Raw genomic sequence first — 21,978 nt, 5'->3', positions numbered from 1 at the left:
CCATAGTCACTGCTCTTACAGTAAAGAATCCATAGTCTTACTGCTCTTACAGTAAAGAGTCCATAGTCTCACTGCTCTTACAGTAAAGAGTCCATAGTCTCACTGCTCTTACAGTAAAGAGTCCATAGTCTCACTGCTCTTACAGTAAAGAGTCCATAGTCACTGCTCTTACAGTAAAGAGTCCATAGTCTCACTGCTCTTACAGTAAAGAGTCCATAGTCTCACTGCTCTTACCGTAAAGAGTCCATAGTCTCACTGCTCTTATAGTAGAGTCCATAGTCTCACTGCTCTTATAGTAGAGTCCATAGTCTCACTGCTCTTACCGTAAAGAGTCCATAGTCTCACTGCTCTTACAGTAAAGAGTCCATAGTCTCACTGCTCTTACAGTAAAGAGTCCATAGTCTCACTGCTCTTACCGTAAAGAGTCCATAGTCTCACTGCTCTTACAGTAAAGAATCCAGAGTCTCACTGCTCTTACAGTAAAGAGTCCATAGTCTCACTGCTCTTACAGTAAAGAGTCCATAGTCTCACTGCTCTTACAGTAAAGAGTCCATAGTCTCCCTGCTCTTACAGTAAAGAGTCCATAGTCTCCCTGCTCTTACAGTAAAGAGTCCATAGTCTCACTGCTCTTACAGTAAAGAGTCCATAGTCTCACTGCTCTTACAGTAAAGAGTCCATAGTCTCACTGCTCTTACAGTAAAGAGTCCATAGTCTCACTGCTCTTACAGTAAAGAGTCCATAGTCTCACTGCTCTTACAGTAAAGAGTCCATAGTCTCACCGCTCTTACAGTATAGAGTCCATAGTCTCACTGCTCTTACAGTATAGAGTCCATAGTCTCACTGCTCTTACAGTAAAGAGTCCATAGTCTCACTGCTCTTACTGTAAAGAATCATCTTCTATGTTTGTGTACAAACCTTCTTTCCTCCAGACACAGAGGATGTCCCCTCATCACAGTCACAGTCCTGGGGATAAATAGATGATAGGAGTGATCTCTGTACTGACCCCTGATATATTTATACATAGTAATTAGATCTCCCCTCAGTCGTCTTTTTTCTAAAGTGAATAACCCTAATTTTGATAATCTTTCAGGGTACTGTAGATGCCCCAATCCAGTTATTGCTTTAGTTGCCCTCCTCTGGACCCTCTCCAGCTCTGCTCTGTCTGCCTTGTGCACAGGAGCCCAGAACTGTACACAGTCCTCCATGTGTGGTCTGACTAGTGTTGTGTAAAGTGGTAGGACTGTGTTCTCATCACCGCCATCTATGCCCCTTTTGATGCAACCCATTATCTTATTGGCTTTGGCAGCAGCTGCCTGACACTGGTTTTTGCAGCTTAGTTTGCTGTTTATTAAAATTCCGAGATCCTTTTCCATGTCAGTGTTACCCAGTGTTTTACCATTTAGTATGTACGGGTGACTTGCATTATTCCTTCCCATGTGCATAACCTTACATTTCTCAGTGTTAAACCTCATCTGCCACTTTTCTGTCCAAGCCTCCAATCTATCCAGATCCTTCTGTAGCAGTATACTGTCCTCTGTAGTATATATATACAGTATACTGTCCTCTGTAGTATATATACAGTATACTGTCCTCTGTAGTATATATATACAGTATACTGTCCTCTGTAGTATATATACAGTATACTGTCCTCTGTAGTATATATACAGTATACTGTCCTCTGTAGTATATATATACAGTATACTGTCCTCTGTAGTATATATACAGTATACTGTCCTCTGTAGTATATATATACAGTATACTGTCCTCTGTAGTATATATACAGTATACTGTCCTCTGTAGTATATATACAGTATACTGTCCTCTGTAGTATATATACAGTATACTGTCCTCTGTAGTATATATACAGTATACGGTCCTCTGTATTGTATATATACAGTATACTGTCCTCTGTAGTATATATACAGTATACTGTCCTCTGTAGTGTGTGTGTGTGTGTATATATATATATATATATATATATATACAGTATATTGTCCTCTGTAGTATATATACAGTATACTGTCCTCTAATATATATACAGTTGTAACGGATCTCCTAGCTCCCCGACCGGGTACCTCCTTCGATGGATGCTCCTAGTGCTTCCCGAGGACTCCAAGCACTCCACTTGACATCGTAAGCGCTGCAGAACCCACGAACAGCCGAAGCTTGGTTGAGGTCTCACCGTCTCCTACCCACCCTGGACCTACGACAAGGCTCCAGGCTCCAGTGGGTGAACCTCTCCTAAATCCAGAGAGCAGGAACAGCTCTTACAAGAGCTAATAGTATAGCCAGGGGAGTATAGCAAATCTTCAGCGTATAGCAATCCCCAGTGTCGATTAGTTACCGAAACACGAGCCTCAACATGATGAAGGGTAAAACAGGAACTCTTTATTGAACACACAGCATTGACTTATATACACATGACATACTGAGGACATGACATAGCAGCCAATCCTGTACAGTTTAAACACAAAAACTAACCGTTTTCAACAAACACACTGGCATTGTCTTTGACGCAATCAACAATGAACATGCAAACAGACATCTTCACCCCCTCTATAATGAATGAATGGGGAGAGAGGAGACACATGTGATGGGATTATCTCCTGAGTGTATCATAGGAGTCGGCTGCTATTATAATCAACTATCTTAATCCCATCACTAACACAATCAGTGGGAGTCTCAGTGCAGAGTTAACCCTTTTTGTGTTGCTGAATCCACACCATGCCTTTTTAATGGGCAACAAAGGTCTGAGGGGGTCTCCATAGTTCTTGGTCCATAGTGTGTAGGAAGGAGGCTGGCCCTCAGGCTTCTCCAGCAGCCCCAGTGATGGTTCAGTCCGTCACATTTCTCCCCTCCCAACAGTAGACTAACCAGGTACCTGACCTCCTGTCGGTCGGTGCCTGAGTTAGTCGAGTAGCCCACCCATAAACAAACACTGGTCCTGTTGAACTCTGGGTCCTGGCTCTGTTCTGTATGTCCCCAGCTGTTGAGTGGGCATCTGCTACTTCTTGCTTCATTGTTGTTCTCTTGCTTGGAGCTGTAGTTAATTGGTGGGCCGAGGCCGACTGCGCTCTGCCCAGATGCCAGCTCTTCCGCTGGGGTAGCCTGTGGGGAGTCAACCTCTGGACAAGAGGATAGGGGAGGGCAGAGGCCGACTGCGCTCTGCCCAGATGCCAGCTCTTCCGCTGGGGTAGCCTGTGGGGAGTCAACCTCTGGATAAGAGGATAGGGGAGGGAAGAGGCCAACTGCGCTCTGACCAGATGCCAGCTCTTCCACTGGGGTAGCCTGTGGGGAGTCCACCTCTGGAGAAGAGGATAGGGGAGGGCAGCGGCCGACTGCGCTCTGCCCAGATGCCAGCTCTTCCGCTGGGGTAGCCTGTGGGGAGTCATTCTCTGGAGAAGAGGATAGGGGAGGGCAGAGGCCAACTGCGCTCTGCCCAGATGCCAGCTCTTCTGCTGGGATGGGGTCAGGGAATGCTGCCCCCAGGACCTTGTTTAGGATCAGCTGTGGAGAGGAGGGATCGTTTACCTCCTCCTCCTGGCATTCCTGCGGGGTTGGTGGGGGATCCGTACCGGCTGTCCAGCATCCCGGTAGGCCTGGTGCAGAGACTGCGGTCCCATCTGCACCATCGGAGTTAGGGGTGCTGTCCCCCTGTGGTTGGGGGGTGAGACCGATTGTCTCCTCTCCCTTCAAGGTACACTGCCGCTGGGGAATGGAGACGATGCTCTCCTCTCCCTGCAAAACATACTGCCGCTGGGGAGCTGGACCGACTGTCCCTACTCCCTGAAACTCTGGCTGCCGTTGGGGATCTGGGCCGACTGCCCAGCATCCCTGTAGGGCCGGTGGAGAGATCTCTGTCCCACCTGCCATATGGGGTTCCCCCCAGGACCAGTCTATGAGGTCCCCTACGTCTGTAGCTGGTACTGAAGCAGGGGATACTTCAGTCGGTTCTTCCCAGTAAACCTACACAATATCCTCCCAGCTGAAGGGCTCTGGACCTGGGTCTGACACTCTGCTCTCTCGCTGAGCCCTCTCACTGGAGTGGAACAGCTACTGGTAGTCCTGTTTCAGCTCCATCTCCCGGGTCACCAGGTGGACCAGGTCTTGCTCAATTTTGTGAGTGTCGTCCCAGTCATACCTGCTCTCCCGCCACTCAAAGAGGTCCCTGAACCGGGCTTGTGTAGGGCTCCCAAACTCCAGCTCTGAAAAAGTCTCCCATAACAAGCCAGGACCATCAAACTCCTCCCTCTGGATTGTCATGCTCAGCTGTCCTGGGTAGGTACTGTGCCCCATACCACCAGAGCGCCTGGTAGGCATCTTCCAGCCACAGCTCCTGCCATGCTAGGTGTTCCAATTCCTTTACCCATTCCTCACGGGGCTGCTCTCCCAGGAAGGGCATCCGCAGGGCTACTCGCTTCTGCAACCGCTGGTCTTCCGTGGGGAGTCTCTCGTCCCGCAGATACTCCACAATACCCAGTGCCTGGTACCAGATGCCTTTGCGGGCTGTATCTCGGTCATCCATGACACCCTCATCGTACTCCACTGCTGTTTCCATTCTGCTGTAGCCAGGGGCGCTGTACGGATACTAGCGTTGCCCTCAATATATTCCATGAACGGTGTCTCTGAGCTGCTCCTCCTTGCACTAGGACGTCATCCCACTGCTTGCCACCAATGTAACGGATCTCCTAGCACCCCTACCGGGTACCTCCGTCGATGGATGCTCCTAGTGCTTCCCGAGGACTCCAAGCACTCCACTTGACACCGTAAGCGCCGCAGACCCCACGAACCGCTGAAGCTTGGTTGAGGTCTCACCGTCTCCTACCCACCCTGGACCTACGACAAGGCTCCAGGCTCCTGTGGGTGGACCTCTCCTAAATCCAGAGAGCAGGAACAGCTCTTACAAGAGCTAATAGTATGGCCAGGGGAGTATAGCAAATCTTCAGCGTATAGCAATCCCCAGTGTCGATCAGTTACCCAAACACCAGCCTCAACATGATGAACGGTAAAACAGGAACTCTTTATTGAACACACAGCATTGACTTATACACTGCGTGCAGAATTATTAGGCAAATGAGTATTTTGACCACATCATCCTCTTTATGCATGTTGTCTTACTCCAAGCTGTATAGGCTCGAAAGCCTACTACCAATTAAGCATATTAGGTGATGTGCATCTCTGTAATGAGAAGGGGTGTGGTCTAATGACATCAACAACCTATATTAGGTGTGCATAATTATTAGGCAACTTCCTTTCCTTTGGCAAAATGGGTGAAAAGAAGGACTTGACAGGCTCAGAAAAGTCAAAAATAGTGAGATATCTTGCAGAGGGATGCAGCACTCTTAAAATTGCAAAGCTTCTGAAGCGTGATCATCGAACAATCAAGCGTTTCATTCAAAATAGTCAACAGGGTCGCAAGAAGCGTGTGGAAAAACCAAGGCGCAAAATAACTGCCCATGAACTGAGAAAAGTCAAGCGTGCAGCTGCCAAGATGCCACTTGCCACCAGTTTGGCCATATTTCAGAGCTGCAACATCACTGGAGTGCCCAAAAGCACAAGGTGTGCAATACTCAGAGACATGGCCAAGGTAAGAAAGGCTGAAAGACGACCACCACTGAACAAGACACACAAGCTGAAACGTCAAGACTGGGCCAAGAAATATCTCAAGACTGATTTTTCTAAGGTTTTATGGACTGATGAAATGAGAGTGAGTCTTGATGGGCCAGATGGATGGGCCCGTGGCTGGATTGGTAAAGGGCAGAGAGCTCCAGTCCGACTCAGACGCCAGCAAGGTGGAGGTGGAGTACTGGTTTGGGCTGGTATCATCAAAGATGAGCTTGTGGGGCCTTTTCGGGGAGAGGATGGAGTCAAGCTCAACTCCCAGTCCTACTGCCAGTTTCTGGAAGACACCTTCTTCAAGCAGTGGTACAGGAAGAAGTCTGCATCCTTCAAGAAAACATGATTTTCATGCAGGACAATGCTCCATCACACGCGTCCAAGTACTCCACAGCGTGGCTGGCAAGAAAGGGTATAAAAGAAGAAAATCTAATGACATGGCCTCCTTGTTCACCTGATCTGAACCCCATTGAGAACCTGTGGTCCATCATCAAATGTGAGATTTACAAGGAGGGAAAACAGTACACATCTCTGAACAGTGTCTGGGATGCTGTGGTTGCTGCTGCACGCAATGTTGATGGTGAACAGATCAAAACACTGACAGAATCCATGGATGGCAGGCTTTTGAGTGTCCTTGCAAAGAAAGGTGGCTATATTGGTCACTGATTTGTTTTTGTTTTGTTTTTGAATGTCAGAAATGTATATTTGTGAATGTTGAGATGTTATATTGGTTTCACTGGTAAAAATAAATAATTGAAATGGGTATATATTTGTTTTTTTGTTAAGTTGCCTAATAATTATGCACAGTAATAGTCACCTGCACACACAGATATCCCCCTAAAATAGCTAAAACTAAAAACAAACTAAAAACTACTTCCAAAAATATTCAGCTTTGATATTAATGAGTTTTTTGGGTTCATTGAGAACATGGTTGTTGTTCAATAATAAAATTAATCCTCAAAAATACAACTTGCCTAATAATTCTGCACTCCCTGTATACACATGACATACTGAGGACATGACATAGCAGCCAATCCTGTACAGTTTAAACACAAAAACTAACCCTATTCAACAAACACACTAGCATTGTCTGTGACGCAATTAACAAACACACTGGCATTGTCTGTCACGCAATCAACAATGAACATGCAAACAGACATCTTCACCCCCTCCATAATGAATGAATGGGAAGAGGAGACACATGTGATGGGATTATCTCCTGAGTGTATCATAGGAGTCGGCTGCTATTATAATCAACTATCTTAATCCCATCTCTAACACAATCAGTGGGAGTCTCAGTGCAGAGTTAACCCTTTTTGTGTTGCTGAATCCACACCATGCCTTTTTAATGGGCAAAAGGGAATATGTGGCATATAAATTACACACATAAATCAGGGTTCATAGTTCCTTGTAACCCCAAAAGGTCTGAGGGGGTCTCCATAGTTCTGGGTCCATAGTCCGTAGGAAGGAGGCTGGCCCTCAGGCTTCTCCAGCAGCCCCAGTGATGGTTCAGTCCGTCACAACAGTATACTGTCCTCTGTAGTATATATATACAGTATACTGTCCTCTGTAGTGTATATATACAGTATATTGTCCTCTGTAGTGTATATATACAGTATACTGTCCTCTGTAGTATATATACAGTATACTGTGCTCTGTAGTGTATATATATATATATCACTGCTCAAAAAAATAAAGGGAACACTTAAACAACACAATGTAACTCCAAGTCAATCCCACTTCTGTGAAATCAAACTGTCCACTTAGGAAGCAACACTGAGTGACAATCAATTTCACATGGGATAGACAACAGGTGGAAATTATAGGCAATTAGCAAGACACCCCCAATAAAGGAGTGGTTCTGCAGGTGGTGACCACAGACCACTTCTCAGTTCCTATGCTTCCTGGCTGATGTTTTGGTCACTTTTGAATGCTGGCAGTGCTTTCACTCTAGTGGTAGCATGAGACGGAGTCTACAACCCACACAAGTGGCTCAGGTAGTGCAGCTTATCCAGGATGGCACATCAATGCGAGCTGTGGCAAGAAGGTTTGCTGTGTCTGTCAGCGTAGTGTCCAGAGCATGGAGGCGCTACCAGGAGACAGGCCAGTACATCAGGAGACGTGGAGGAGGCCGTAGGAGGGCAACAACCCAGCAGCAGGACCGCTACCTCCGCCTTTGTGCAAGGAGGAACAGGAGGAGCACTGCCAGAGCCCTGCAAAATGACCTCCAGCAGGCCACAAATGTGCATGTGTCTGCTCAAACGGTCAGAAACAGACTCCATGAGGGTGATATGAGGGCCCGACGTCCACAGGTGGGGGTTGTGCTTACAGCCCAACACCGTGCAGGACGTTTGGCATTTGCCAGAGAACACCAAGATTGGCAAATTCACCACTGGCGCCCTGTGCTCTTCACAGATGAAAGCAGGTTCACACTGAGCACATGTGACAGAGTCTGGAGACGCCGTGGAGAACGTTCTGCTGCCTGCAACATCCTCCAGCATGACCGGTTTGGCATTGGGTCAGTAATGGTGTGGGGTGGCATTTCTTTGGAGGGCCGCACAGCCCTCCATGTGCTCGCCAGAGGTAGCCTGACTGCCATTAGGTAACGAGATGAGATCCTCAGACCCCTTGTGAGACCATATGCTGGTGCGGTTGGCCCTGGGTTCCTCCTAATGCAAGACAATGCTAGACCTCATGTGGCTGGAGTGTGTCAGCAGTTCCTGCAAGACGAAGGCATTGATGCTATGGACTGGCCCGCCCGTTCCCCAGACCTGAATCCAATTGAGCACATCTGGGACATCATGTCTCACTCTATCCACCAACGTCACGTTGCACCACAGACTGTCCAGGAGTTGGCAGATGCTTTAGTCCAGGTCTGGGAGGAGATCCCTCAGGAGACCGTCCGCCACCTCATCAGGAGCATGCACAGGCGTTGTAGGGAGGTCATACAGGCATAATGTCCTCTGTAGTATATATATATATATATTAGTATACGGTCCTCTGTAGTATATATATACCGTATACTGTCCTCTGTAGTATATATACAGTATGCTGTCCTCTGTAGTATATATACAGTATGCTGTCCTCTGTAGTGTATATATACAGTATGCTGTCCTCTGTAGTGTGTATATATACAGTATGCTGTCCTCTGTAGTGTGTATACAGTATACTGTCCTCTGTAGTATATATACAGTATACTGTCCTCTGTAGTGTATATACAGTCTACTGTCCTCTGTAGTATATATACAGTATACTGTCCTCTGTAGTGTATATACAGTCTACTGTCCTCTGTAGTGTATATATACAGTATACTGTCCTCTGTAGTGTATATATATACCGTATACTGTCCTCTGTAGTATATATACAGTATACTGTCCTCTGTAGTATATATACAGTATACTGTCCTCTGTATTGTATATATAGTATACTGTCCTCTGTAGTATATATACAGTATACTGTCCTCTGTAGTGTATATATACAGTATACTGTCCTCTGTAGTGTGTGTATATATACAGTATACTGTCCTCTGTAGTATATATACAGTATACTGTCCTCTGTAGTATATATACAGTATACACAGTCTACTGTCCTCTGTAGTATATATACAGTATACTGTCCTCTGTAGTGTATATACAGTATACTGTCCTCTGTAGTATATATACAGTATACTGTCCTCTGTAGTGTATATACAGTATACTGTCCTCTGTAGTATATATACAGTATACTGTCCTCTGTAGTGTATATACAGTATACTGTCCTCTGTAGTGTATATACAGTATACTGTCCTCTGTAGTGTATATACAGTATACCGTCCTCTGTAGTGTATATACAGTATACCGTCCTCTGTAGTATATATACAGTATACTGTCCTCTGTAGTATATATACAGTATACTGTCCTCTGTAGTATATATACAGTATACTGTCCTCTGTAGTATATATACAGTATACTGTCCTCTGTAGTATATATACAGTATACTGTCCTCTGTAGTATATATATATACAGTATACTGTCCTCTGTAGTGTATATACAGTATACTGTCCTCTGTAGTGTATATATACAGTCTACTGTCCTCTGTAGTATATATACAGTATACTGTCCTCTGTAGTATATATACAGTATACTGTCCTCTGTAGTATATATATACCGTATACTGTCCTCTGTAGTATATATACCGTATACTGTCCTCTGTAGTGTATATACAGTATACTGTCCTCTGTAGTGTATATACAGTATACTGTCCTCTGTAGTATATATACAGTATACTGTCCTCTGTAGTATATATACAGTATACTGTCCTCTGTAGTATATATACAGTATACTGTCCTCTGTAGTGTATATACAGTATACTGTCCTCTGTAGTATATATATACAGTCTACTGTCCTCTGTAGTATATATATACAGTATACTGTCCTCTGTAGTATATATACAGTATACTGTCCTCTGTAATATATATACAGTATACTGTCCTCTGTAGTGTATATATACCGTATACTGTCCTCTGTAGTATATATACAGTATACAGTCCTCTGTAGTATATATATACAGTATACTGTCCTCTGTAGTATATATATACAGTATACTGTCCTCTGTAGTATATATATACAGTATACTATCCTCTGTAGTATATATACAGTATACTGTCCTCTGTAGTATATATATACAGTATACTCTCCTCTGTAGTAGTATATATACAGTATTCTGTCCTCTGTAGTATATATACAGTATACTGTCCTCTGTAGTATATATACAGTATACTGTCCTCTGTAGTATATATGTATACTGTCCTGTAGTGTATATATATATACAGTATACTGTCCTCTGTAGTGTATATATACTGTCCTCTGTAGTATATATACAGTATACTGTCCTCTGTAGTATATATACAGTATACTGTCCTCTGTAGTATATATACAGTATACTGTCCTCTGTAGTATATATACAGTATACTGTCCTCTGTAGTATATATGTATACTGTCCTGTAGTGTATATATATATACAGTATACTGTCCTCTGTAGTGTGTATATATACAGTATACTGTCCTCTAGTATATATATATATATATATATATATACAGTATACTGTCCTCTGTAGTGTATACTGTCCTCTGTAGTATATATACAGTATACCGTCCTCTGTAGTATATATACAGTATACTCTCCTCTGTAGTGTATATATACAGTATACTGTCCTCTGTAGTATATATATATATATATATATATACAGTATACTGTCCTCTGTAGTGTATACTGTCCTCTGTAGTATATATACAGTATACCGTCCTCTGTAGTATATATACAGTATACTCTCCTCTGTAGTGTATATATACAGTATACCATCCTCTGTAGTATATATACAGTATACCGTCCTCTGTAGTATATATACAGTATACTGTCCTCTGTAGTGTATATATACAGTATACTGTCCTCTGTAGTATATATACAGTATACCGTCCTCTGTAGTATATATACAGTATACTATCCTCTGTAGTATATATACAGTATACCGTCCTCTGTAGTATATATACAGTATACTTTCCTCTGTAGTATATATACAGTATACTGTCCTCTGTAGTATATATACAGTATACTGTCCTCTGTAGTGTATACAGTATACTGTCCTCTGTAGTATATATACAGTATACTGTCCTCTGTAGTATATATACAGTATACTGTCCTCTGTAGTGTATATACAGTATACTGTCCTCTGTAGTGTATATACAGTATACTATCCTCTGTAGTATATATACAGTATACCGTCCTCTGTAGTATATATACAGTATACTCTCCTCTGTAGTATATATACAGTATACTGTCCTCTGTAGTATATATACAGTATACCGTCCTCTGTAGTATATATACACAGTATACTGTCCTCTGTAGTATATATATACAGTATACTGTCCTCTGTAGTGTATACAGTATACTGTCCTCTGTAGTATATATACAGTATACTGTCCTCTGTAGTATATATACAGTATACTCTCCTCTGTAGTGTATATATACAGTATACCATCCTCTGTAGTATATATACAGTATACCGTCCTCTGTAGTATATATACAGTATACTGTCCTCTGTAGTGTATATATACAGTATACTGTCCTCTGTAGTATATATACAGTATACCGTCCTCTGTAGTATATATACAGTATACTATCCTCTGTAGTATATATACAGTATACCGTCCTCTGTAGTATATATACAGTATACTGTCCTCTGTAGTATATATACAGTATACTGTCCTCTGTAGTGTATACAGTATACTGTCCTCTGTAATATATATACAGTATACTGTCCTCTAGTATATACAGTATACTGTCCTCTGTAGTATATATATACAGTATACTGTCCTCTGTAGTATATATACAGTATACTGTCCTCTGTAGTGTATACAGTATACTGTCCTCTGTAGTATATATACAGTATACTGTCCTCTGTAATATATATACAGTATACTGTCCTCTAGTATATACAGTATACTGTCCTCTGTAGTATATATATACAGTATACTGTCCTCTGTAGTATATATACAGTATACCGTCCTCTGTAGTATATATACAGTATACCGTCCTCTGTAGTATATATACCGTATACTGTCCTCTGTAGTGTATATACAGTATACTGTCCTATGTAGTATATATACAGTATACTGTCCTCTGTAGTATATATACAGTATACTGTCCTCTGTGGTATATATACAGTATACTGTCCTCTGTAGTATATATACAGTATACTGTCCTCTGTAGTATATATATACAGTATACTGTCCTCTGTAGTATATATACAGTATACTGTCCTCTGTAGTATATATATATACCGTATACTGTCCTCTGTGGTATATATACAGTATACTGTCCTCTGTAGTATATATATACAGTATTCTGTCCTCTGTAGTATATATACAGTACTGTCCTCTGTAGTATATACACAGTATACCGTCCTCTGTAGTATATATACAGTATACCGTCCTCTGTAGTATATATACAGTATACTGTCCTCTGTAGTATATATACAGTATACTGTCCTCTGTAGTATATATACAGTATACTGTCCTCTGTAGTATATATATACAGTATTCTGTCCTCTGTAGTATATATACAGTACTGTCCTCTGTAGTATATACACAGTATACTGTCCTCTGTAGTATATATACAGTATACCGTCCTCTGTAGTATATATACAGTATACCGTCCTCTGTAGTATATATACAGTATACTGTCCTCTGTAGTATATATACAGTATACCGTCCTCTGTAGTATATATACAGTATACTGTCCTCTGTAGTATATATATACAGTATACTGTCCTCTGTAGTGTATATACAGTATACTGTCCTCTGTAGTGTATATACAGTATACTGTCCTCTGTAGTGTATATACAGTATACTGTCCTCTGTAGTATATATATACAGTATACTGTCCTCTGTAGTGTATATATACAGTATACTGTCCTCTGTAGTATATATACAGTATACCGTCCTCTGTAGTGTATATACAGTATATTGTCCTCTGTAGTATATATATACAGTATACTGTCCTCTGTAGTGTATATACAGTATACTGTCCTCTGTAGTGTATATACAGTATATTGTCCTCTGTAGTATATATATACAGTATACCGTCCTCTGTAGTATATATATACAGTATACCGTCCTCTGTAGTATATATACAGTATACCGTCCTCTGTAGTATATATACAGTATACCGTCCTCTGTAGTGTATATACAGTATATTGTCCTCTGTAGTATATATATACAGTATACTGTCCTCTGTAGTATATATACACAGTATACTGTCCTCTGTAGTATATATACACAGTATACTGTCCTCTGTAGTATATATACACAGTATACTGTCCTCTGTAGTATATATACAGTATACTGTCCTCTGTAGTATATATACAGTATACTGTCCTCTGTAGTATATATACAGTATACTGTCCTCTGTAGTATATATACAGTATACAGTCCTCTGTAGTATATATACAGTATACTGTCCTCTGTAGTATATATATAGTATACTGTCCTCTGTAGTATATATACAGTATACTGTCCTCTGTAGTATATATACAGTATACTGTCCTCTGTAGTGTATATACAGTATACTGTCCTCTGTAGTGTATATACAGTATATTGTCCTCTGTAGTATATATACAGTATACTGTCCTCTGTAGTATGTATATACAGTATACAGTCCTCTGTAGTGTATATACAGTATATTGTCCTCTGTAGTATATATATACAGTATACTGTCCTCTGTAGTATATATACAGTATACCGTCCTCTGTAGTGTATATACAGTATATTGTCCTCTGTAGTATATATATACAGTATACTGTCCTCTGTAGTGTATATACAGTACACTGTCCTCTGTAGTGTATATACAGTATATTGTCCTCTGTAGTATATATATACAGTATACTGTCCTCTGTAGTATATATATACAGTATACTGTCCTCTGTAGTATATATATACAGTATACCGTCCTCTGTAGTATATATACAGTATACCGTCCTCTGTAGTGTATATACAGTATATTGTCCTCTGTAGTATATATATACAGTATACTGTCCTCTGTAGTATATATACACAGTATACTGTCCTCTGTAGTATATATACACAGTATACTGTCCTCTGTAGTATATATACAGTATACTGTCCTCTGTAGTATATATACAGTATACAGTCCTCTGTAGTATATATACAGTATACTGTCCTCTGTAGTATATATACAATATACTGTCCTCTGTAGTATATATACAATATACAGTCCTCTGTAGTATATATACAGTATACTGTCCTCTGTAGTATATATACAGTATACTGTCCTCTGTAGTATATATACAGTATACTGTCCTCTGTAGTGTATATACAGTATACTGCCCTCTGTAGTGTATATACAGTATACTGTCCTCTGTAGTGTATATACAGTGTACTGTCCTCTGTAGTGTATATATACAGTACACAGTCCTCTGTAGTATATATACAGTATACTGTCCTCTGTAGTGTATATACAGTATACAGTCCTCTGTAGTGTATATACAGTATACAGTCCTCTGTAGTGTATATACAGTATCCTGTCCTCTGTAGTATATATACAGTATACTGTCCTCTGTAGTGTATATACAGTATACTGTCCTCTGTAGTATATATACAGTATACTGTCCTATGTAGTATATATATACTGTATACTGTCCTCTGTAGTGTATATACAGTATCCTGTCCTCTGTAGTATATATACAGTATACTGTCCTCTGTAGTGTATATACAGTATACTGTCCTCTGTAGTATATATACAGTATACTGTCCTCTGTAGTGTAAATTATTTCACACAGTTTAGTGTCATCTGCGAAAATTGATATTTTACTATGCAAGCCTTCTACAAGATCATTAATAAATATATACACGCGGCATCTCTGTACACGCGCGGCATCTCTGTACATGTGCGGCATCTCTGTACACGTGCGGCATCTCTGTACACGTGCGGCATCTCTGTACACGTGCGGCATCTCTGTATACGCGCGGCATCTCTGTACACGCGCAGCATCTCTGTACACGTGCGGCATCTCTGTACACGTGCGGCATCTCTGTACACGCGCGGCATCTCTGTACACGCGCGGCATCTCTGTACACGTGCGGCATCTCTGTACACGTGCGGCATCTCTGTACACGTGCGGCATCTCTGTACACGTGCGGCATCTCTGTACACGTGCGGCATCTCTGTACACGTGCGGCATCTCTGTACACGTGCGGCATCTCTGTACACGTGCGGCATCTCTGTACACGTGCGGCATCTCTGTACACGCGCGGCATCTCTGTACACGCGCGGCATCTCTGTACACGCGCGGCATCTCTGTACATGTGCGGCATCTCTGTATACGCGCGGCATCTCTGTTCACGCGCGGCATCTCTGTACACGCGCGGCATCGGTACGCGTTTTACATGATTTTTTTCGGTTATCAGTTTTGGTGTTCACGTCCCTCGTACCTGTGACGTTCTGCGGTGCGGTAGATCGCTCTCTCCGGCACAAGGCAGTGCATTACTTTGCGCAGTGCTGTGAAAACTGGTATATTCTGTTCCAGATGATTCCGAATGTATTTTTTCGACACCCTTTGACAAACGCATTCGCAATGGACAATCACCTAGTGTGGAAACGACGTAAAGCAAAAGGCAGCGTTTCCGTGTAATTGGAAGCAGATAAAGGAAGGAAACATTCCTCCTGAATGCAGACTCCAGATGCCATCGGGGACCTGGGTGGGGCCCACAAATTCCAGCTGATGACATCACCGTCCGCTGCGGGGAGCGCAGAAATAGAACTGTGATCATAGAGACAACATGACACGTACATGGAGGGGTCATGTGACCAGCGTGGACGTCCGGTGTCACCTTCTGTACCGTCAGTCATGTAGAATTCCCAGAGCTGGGATTTGATTGACAGATGCCAAGTATGACGCAGTGTGTGATTTAAAGGGAACTTGTTCCCAGGGAAAGAGGGGTCATGTGCAAAACTAAAAGGGTCAGGGGGACGGAGCGCACAAGTCTTTACGTAAACCTGCCCCATCATGGACGGAGACGTCTTTCGGATTTCTCAGGCTGCAGCTATAACTGTTTATAAAATGTGATCGTATGAAGCATGTTTGTAGATGGCTAGCCTCTGATTGCATCCTTCTCCTTCCAGGTAAAAACCAGCAAGCGGGTGTACAACTTCTGCGCTCAGGACGCGCACAGCGCTCAGCAGTGGATGGACAAGATCCAGAGTTGCATATCTGACGCCTAGAGGGCCCACGTCGGGAGCAGCCGGGGCCCGTCTCACACATCGTCATAGGAAGGACGGTTTGGGGAATGTTTGGGGCCCCTTCCTTCTAGTCAGTTGACGTCTGCAGCGCCGTGATAGCGCCACATGTTATGGCACTTGGCGACGCTAAAGGAGAAGACGAAGTTTTAGGAATCTTAAGCTTTTTTTTTTTTTGACGACCAATTAATTTTTATGCAGCTAAACCGAAACATTCCCAAGTATGTTTACTACAGGGGAGGCGGGACTTATAGCGGTGTTAAGGGGCGGAGCAAGCGGTAAGTCTGAGCTATTCAGGCCGAGCAGTTTACAGATCCCTGTACAGTTTTTGTCTTTTCCCTCTCTTGATGACATTTGCAGTATTTAGCCTCTTGTGTGATTTCTACAGTGCGGTGCTTTTTATTCTCCTATTAGATGGTTGTCGCAGTAGCGCCCTGTGACGCACCCACCACTACGATGAGGGCGGAGCCCAGGTTATCACCTGCAGTGGGCGGGGCTAGCCCTCCCTATTGTACATAGATAGAAATGCACTATACACCGTATGCAAAGCACATGCACTTAAAGCTACATGAAGGAGCGTTCGGACCCGCCATGTACATAGTATTGTGAGATGCTGTCACTGGACACCCTACCTGCATTCCTCCGGAGATGAAACAAGGTTTCCACCACCTTTTTTGTCTTCCTGTGTTTAGGGGTCACCCCCCCCCCTTCCCCCCAAAATCCTCTCTGACCACTCTTGACTGGAGTCCCTGGGTTCAAACTGTTAATATGTTTCTTCTATTCCAAGGTTTGTACTGTATATAAATCATTTTTGTATCTTCTTACGTCTCTGGTTTAGTGTAAATTTACCTTCTTCCTGAAGAAACAGCCATAAATGTCTCACCTCGCCGTTGTGGGGTTACCACGAACCGAGCCACTTACCCACTCCCTCTAAAATACAAAAAAAAGAACCCCATGAGTGGCGGTCACCCCTCAGAGAGTCTCTTCATCCCTGTGTGCTGAGGGGCAGAAGGAGGCCTGGGGGATTCTGGGATGGTTTTTGCATTTTAGGGGAAGTGTTTTTGCATTAGTTTCCGCCCCCATGAATTGGTCTTGTCTTCACCGCACAGTGCCAAAATTATCGATATCAAGAAACTTGAAAGCCCCCTGCTCAGTAGGAGAAATGTGTCTGTAGTCGGTTCTCCCCCACACATGCAAACTTTTTGTATCACTGTTTTTAATGGTCACACGTGAGACTGACACTTTGCACACTTGTTACTTTGTATATGATTTTTTTCTTTTTTTTATGTACTTTGTAAGATAAAGGTCTCCCGCTCCATCCGACTCCACGTCTAGAAAGAAACAAATGTAAAACTTTATTTTTTAACTTGTTTTAACACTTTTTGTGTGTTTGTTATGCCGTGTGCGTCGGACATCTTGTAATAACTGCCTGGTTGAGGACTGTAAATAAATCTTATATGCCGTACACACGCTGTGGGGTGTCAGTCTTTTATTGAGTCAAAATTCATCAGAAAGTCAGATGGGGGGAGCTCTCTGATAAAACCTGCTATTCCGCTCTGATCTGACCCAAACTTAGCAGATACCGACCCACAGTGCACTCCACCCCGGAGCATTTATTGTTACCTCTCCTGGCCTACGGACCCGCGGAACTCGTGCCACCTGTCCGCCATCTGACTACCGGGAGTCCCTTTGAAGTCACAGGAGTCCTGCGCGCTCCTCAAAGCCCCTAGCAGCAACCACGTGTTGTGGAGTGCTGAGGCCCGTCCGGCTCCCTGAATCCCCGGACTTGCGTGCAGCCCACCAGCGCTCAGAACAAGGCCTAAAGTGAGCCCATATTTCAACCAACGGTCCAACACACTCACCTGGACCTTAACGCTGTGAACTAGTAATAGACCTAACGTGACATCCCAGGACCTGAAGAAGTGCCATACATTACAGCCTAAGATAGGCTCACAGGCCCAAACCCCACGCCATCATAAGAAGTCAGGCGCCTCAGGCCCCTGCACTCTAGTGCTACCAAGCACCTCTCTTCTGCTCTGCTACTTCCCTGGGGAATAATCCCCCAATTTTTCAGGACTGCTGCTGAGTGTATTTGCTATCCCCCTGTCTGACATACCATTTTTTACAGTGTGAGGACCTAGTCCTATTTTTTTAGGTGGTTGCACCCCTTCAACCACTAACTTTAATTTCAAACACGCTCCAAACTACGGTCTCTGATGTAATCAACATACGGCGCATAAGAGACCCAACTACTTCATTGACTAATATTACCGCCATGGTCAAAATAGGACGTTCAAAACCCGAAGAGCCCAGCATCATCCAAAAATCCAATTCTGCTCGAGGAGAAATCGCTAAAAATAAGAACTCCACCCCCGTCATCTCCAAGATGAATTTGCCATCCAAAGAATCTCTCACCATGGCACAAGTGGACACTGGAGAAGAGACGGACAGTGATGCTGACACCTCTACTCAGTCCCAATCTCCCACTCCTTTTTGCAAAAATCCTTAGATAAAGCTCTTGCTAAAGCTTTAAGCCCCCATTCCAAGGATCTACATGACGTAAAACAAGATGTGAAACAAATAGGGTCCCGTGTGGAGCAATTGGAAAATACTCAGGCAGCCATCTGCGAATATAGCTCAGCAGTTACAGAAAGCATGTCCTCATGTCAGAAATATCTCAATGCCGCCTTTGACGCAATCGAAGACCAAGAAAAATGAGGCCGCACAAACAACCTAAGAATAAAAGGTCTACCTGAATCTGTTTTACCCACGTCCTTACACTCAATGTCATTATTGAACGTGTCCATAGGGCCTTGAGGAGAACACCCAGAGACAATGAACCACCACGAGACGTAATATGCCGACTCCTCAACTACAAAGAAAAGTAGGAAATACTAGGTCTTCAACCCACATAGAATATGAAGATGCTCAATTACATATCTTCCAAGATCTCTCACCCCAAACACTTCAGAAGATAAGAACCCTTAAACCACTAACAGAAACTCTCAGAGCCAAGGACATTCAATATAGCTGGAGGTTCCCATTTGGACTCATGTTCTCAGCTGGAGGTAAACTATTTCTGATCCGTTCGGTAACAGATCTCCCTGAAGTCTACCCGACACTAGATCTACCTGACCTCCAAATTCCGGATTGGGCAGTAGTGAAAGATTTGGCTAATCTACCGCACATCCACCCACCAACTCCCTGGGAAGAAGTCCCTTCCAACCGCAATGCAAAACAAAAGAAGAAGGCAGGACGACTGACTCCCAAGAATATCATCTCCGACAATACCTGAACCAACCACTTGGTTACAGAGAGACTAAGTGTGCTGTCCAGCCAACCTTGGGAGGATCCAAACCTTCTCTAACCTTCTGAGGTTCTTTCTTAGAATATGTTCCATGTGATGATATGTCACAGTCCTCTGACACTGAGTGATTACAGTTCTCCTCCTCATACTCTCCGATCTTTTCCACTTTTCCGCTACTCTCTTCTAGTACTTTTTATTCTCCACTATCCTTCTAACCTCTTCCCACCTTTTTCTTCCATCTTCGCCCTATTATCAAGTTACCTGATGAAAGTCCTCTGATTCAGCTGGGCTCCTCCAATTAAGAGTCGTCTTTACTTATTGTTTTCTAGCATTATATTCGGTGGGCGCTGTTCTCTATCTTCATGTTTTCTCTAACCCTTTAACTATCTCTAAGATTTCCCTTCTCTCTTGTAGGGCTTTATTTCATGCTTCACTATCCTCTTACATACGCCCTTCCTTTTCCTCCTTTATACATTTATACCATGACTATATATTAGTTGGGTCTCCCAAACAATGATGCCACATACTGTATGTGACACCTACCCGTCTAAGGGGCTATCTAATGGCTTCTGCCGTTATACTTCACCGCCAGCCGATTTACACGGGGTAAACTGGATTATCCTATGTTCTATTACATGTTATAATTTGTAATACTTGTGTTCTCAGCCCTCTTCCCTCCGACTTCCCTCCCCTTCTCCACTATGGCTGTCATGCTCTAACTCCATACAGATATAAGAACGACTCGCCTTAATATTGTCTCTTGTAATGTGAGAGGCCTCCACTCCCCATCAGGTGATCTACTTCCTTTAAGAAAAAATATGAGGTTGACATATGCTTATTGCAAGAAACACATTTTAAGAAAACAAACATCCCTACCATGAATAGACAGTATTTTTCCAACTGGTACCACTCGGGTTCAGACAGCGGTGCATCGAAGGGCGTCAGTATCGGCATTACCAAAAATGTCTCCTTTTCTGTAATGGAGAAATGTGTGGACTCCGAGGGCCGCTACCTCTTCATGAAAGGCAAAATGGGCAACTTCATGTTTACGTTAGGTAACCTATACGCTCCTAACCAAGAACAGATCCCCTGGCTCCACAAGGTCCTTAAAAAGCTTTCCCAGTTCTCAAAGGGCACTCTGGTTCTGGGTCCGTTCTCAGAGGGCACTCTGGTTCTGGGTCCGTTCTCAGAGGGCACTCTGGTTCTGGGTCCGTTCTCAGAGGGCACTCTGGTTCTGGGTCCGTTCTCAGAGGGCACTCTGCTTCTGGGTCCGTTCTCAGAGGGCACTCTGCTTCTGGGTCCGTTCTCAGAGGGCACTCTGCTTCTGGGTCAGTTCTCAGAGGGCACTCTGCTTCTGGGTCAGTTCTCAGAGGGCACTCTGCTTCTGGGTCAGTTCTCAGAGGGCACTCTGCTTCTGGGTCAGTTCTCAGAGGGCACTCTGGTTCTGGGTCACTTCTCAGAGGGCACTCTGCTTCTGGGTCAGTTCTCAGAGGGCACTCTGGTTCTGGGTCACTTCTCAGAGGGCACTCTGGTTCTGGGTGGAGACTTCAATGTGACTATGAACCCTTTAATTGATACGTCTACCGCCAGATCCTCCTTACGATTTCAAACCTTGGCAAAACTAAAACGCCTTCTCTGCTCATTACAACTGGCTGACGTTTGGAGGGCCCTACACACGTCCGATAAAGATTACACACACTACTCCACAGCTCATAACTTATATCAGAGAATTGACTATATATTTGTCCCTATCTCCCATATACAACATTGCCTCTCCTCCTCCATTAAATCCCAGGTTCTCCAGTAGAACTCATATACACAATACCCCCACACCTAGATGCTGGAGATTAAACGATATACTACTGAAACCCCCCCCCCCCCCATAATGTTGAAAAACTTAAGCAGAGCCTAGCAGAGTTCTTTGAGACTAATGACCGCGTGAGGTTTCCCTGCAGACACTCTGGGAAGCCCATAAAGCTTGTGTCAGAGGGGAATTAATATCCCTCGCAGCGAATGCCCATAAAGAGAAAAATAAAAAGATTTCTGAAAATCTCGCGCCTAGAGTGTCTGCACAAGATCTCTATTAGCTTCGCATCTCGCGGAACAATCGACCCTTTGAGATGAACTTAAAAACACCCTTAACCTTAGCTCGGCAAGAGCCTACCTGTTCACAAAATATAAACACTATGCGCATGGGGATCAACCGACTAGACTTATGCTGTCACAGAGAAACTAAGTCTTATTACTGGTCTCAAGGACTCTGC

The 21,978-nt window shown here is 43.3% G+C and overlaps 1 protein-coding gene across 6 annotated transcripts in view; it reads left to right on the top strand.

The window, feature by feature from the left end:
• SBF2 (SET binding factor 2) overlaps positions 1-17,872 on the top strand; it is a 293,682-nt gene extending 275,810 nt beyond the window's left edge. For all 6 annotated transcript variants that reach the window (XM_040410355.1, XM_040410354.1, XM_040410353.1 and 3 more), the window contains 2 exons: positions 16,294-16,437; positions 16,473-17,872. In XM_040410355.1, coding sequence (XP_040266289.1) covers positions 16,294-16,392 — 99 coding nt within the window. In that variant the 3' untranslated portion in view covers positions 16,393-16,437; positions 16,473-17,872. The remainder of the gene's footprint in view (positions 1-16,293; positions 16,438-16,472) is intronic.
• Positions 17,873-21,978: the final 4,106 nt, after the last annotated feature.

This window comes from Bufo bufo, chromosome 10 (assembly GCF_905171765.1).
Source record: "Bufo bufo chromosome 10, aBufBuf1.1, whole genome shotgun sequence".
Taxonomy (NCBI): domain Eukaryota; kingdom Metazoa; phylum Chordata; class Amphibia; order Anura; family Bufonidae; genus Bufo; species Bufo bufo.
This window is presented reverse-complemented; position numbering and strand designations above follow the sequence as displayed.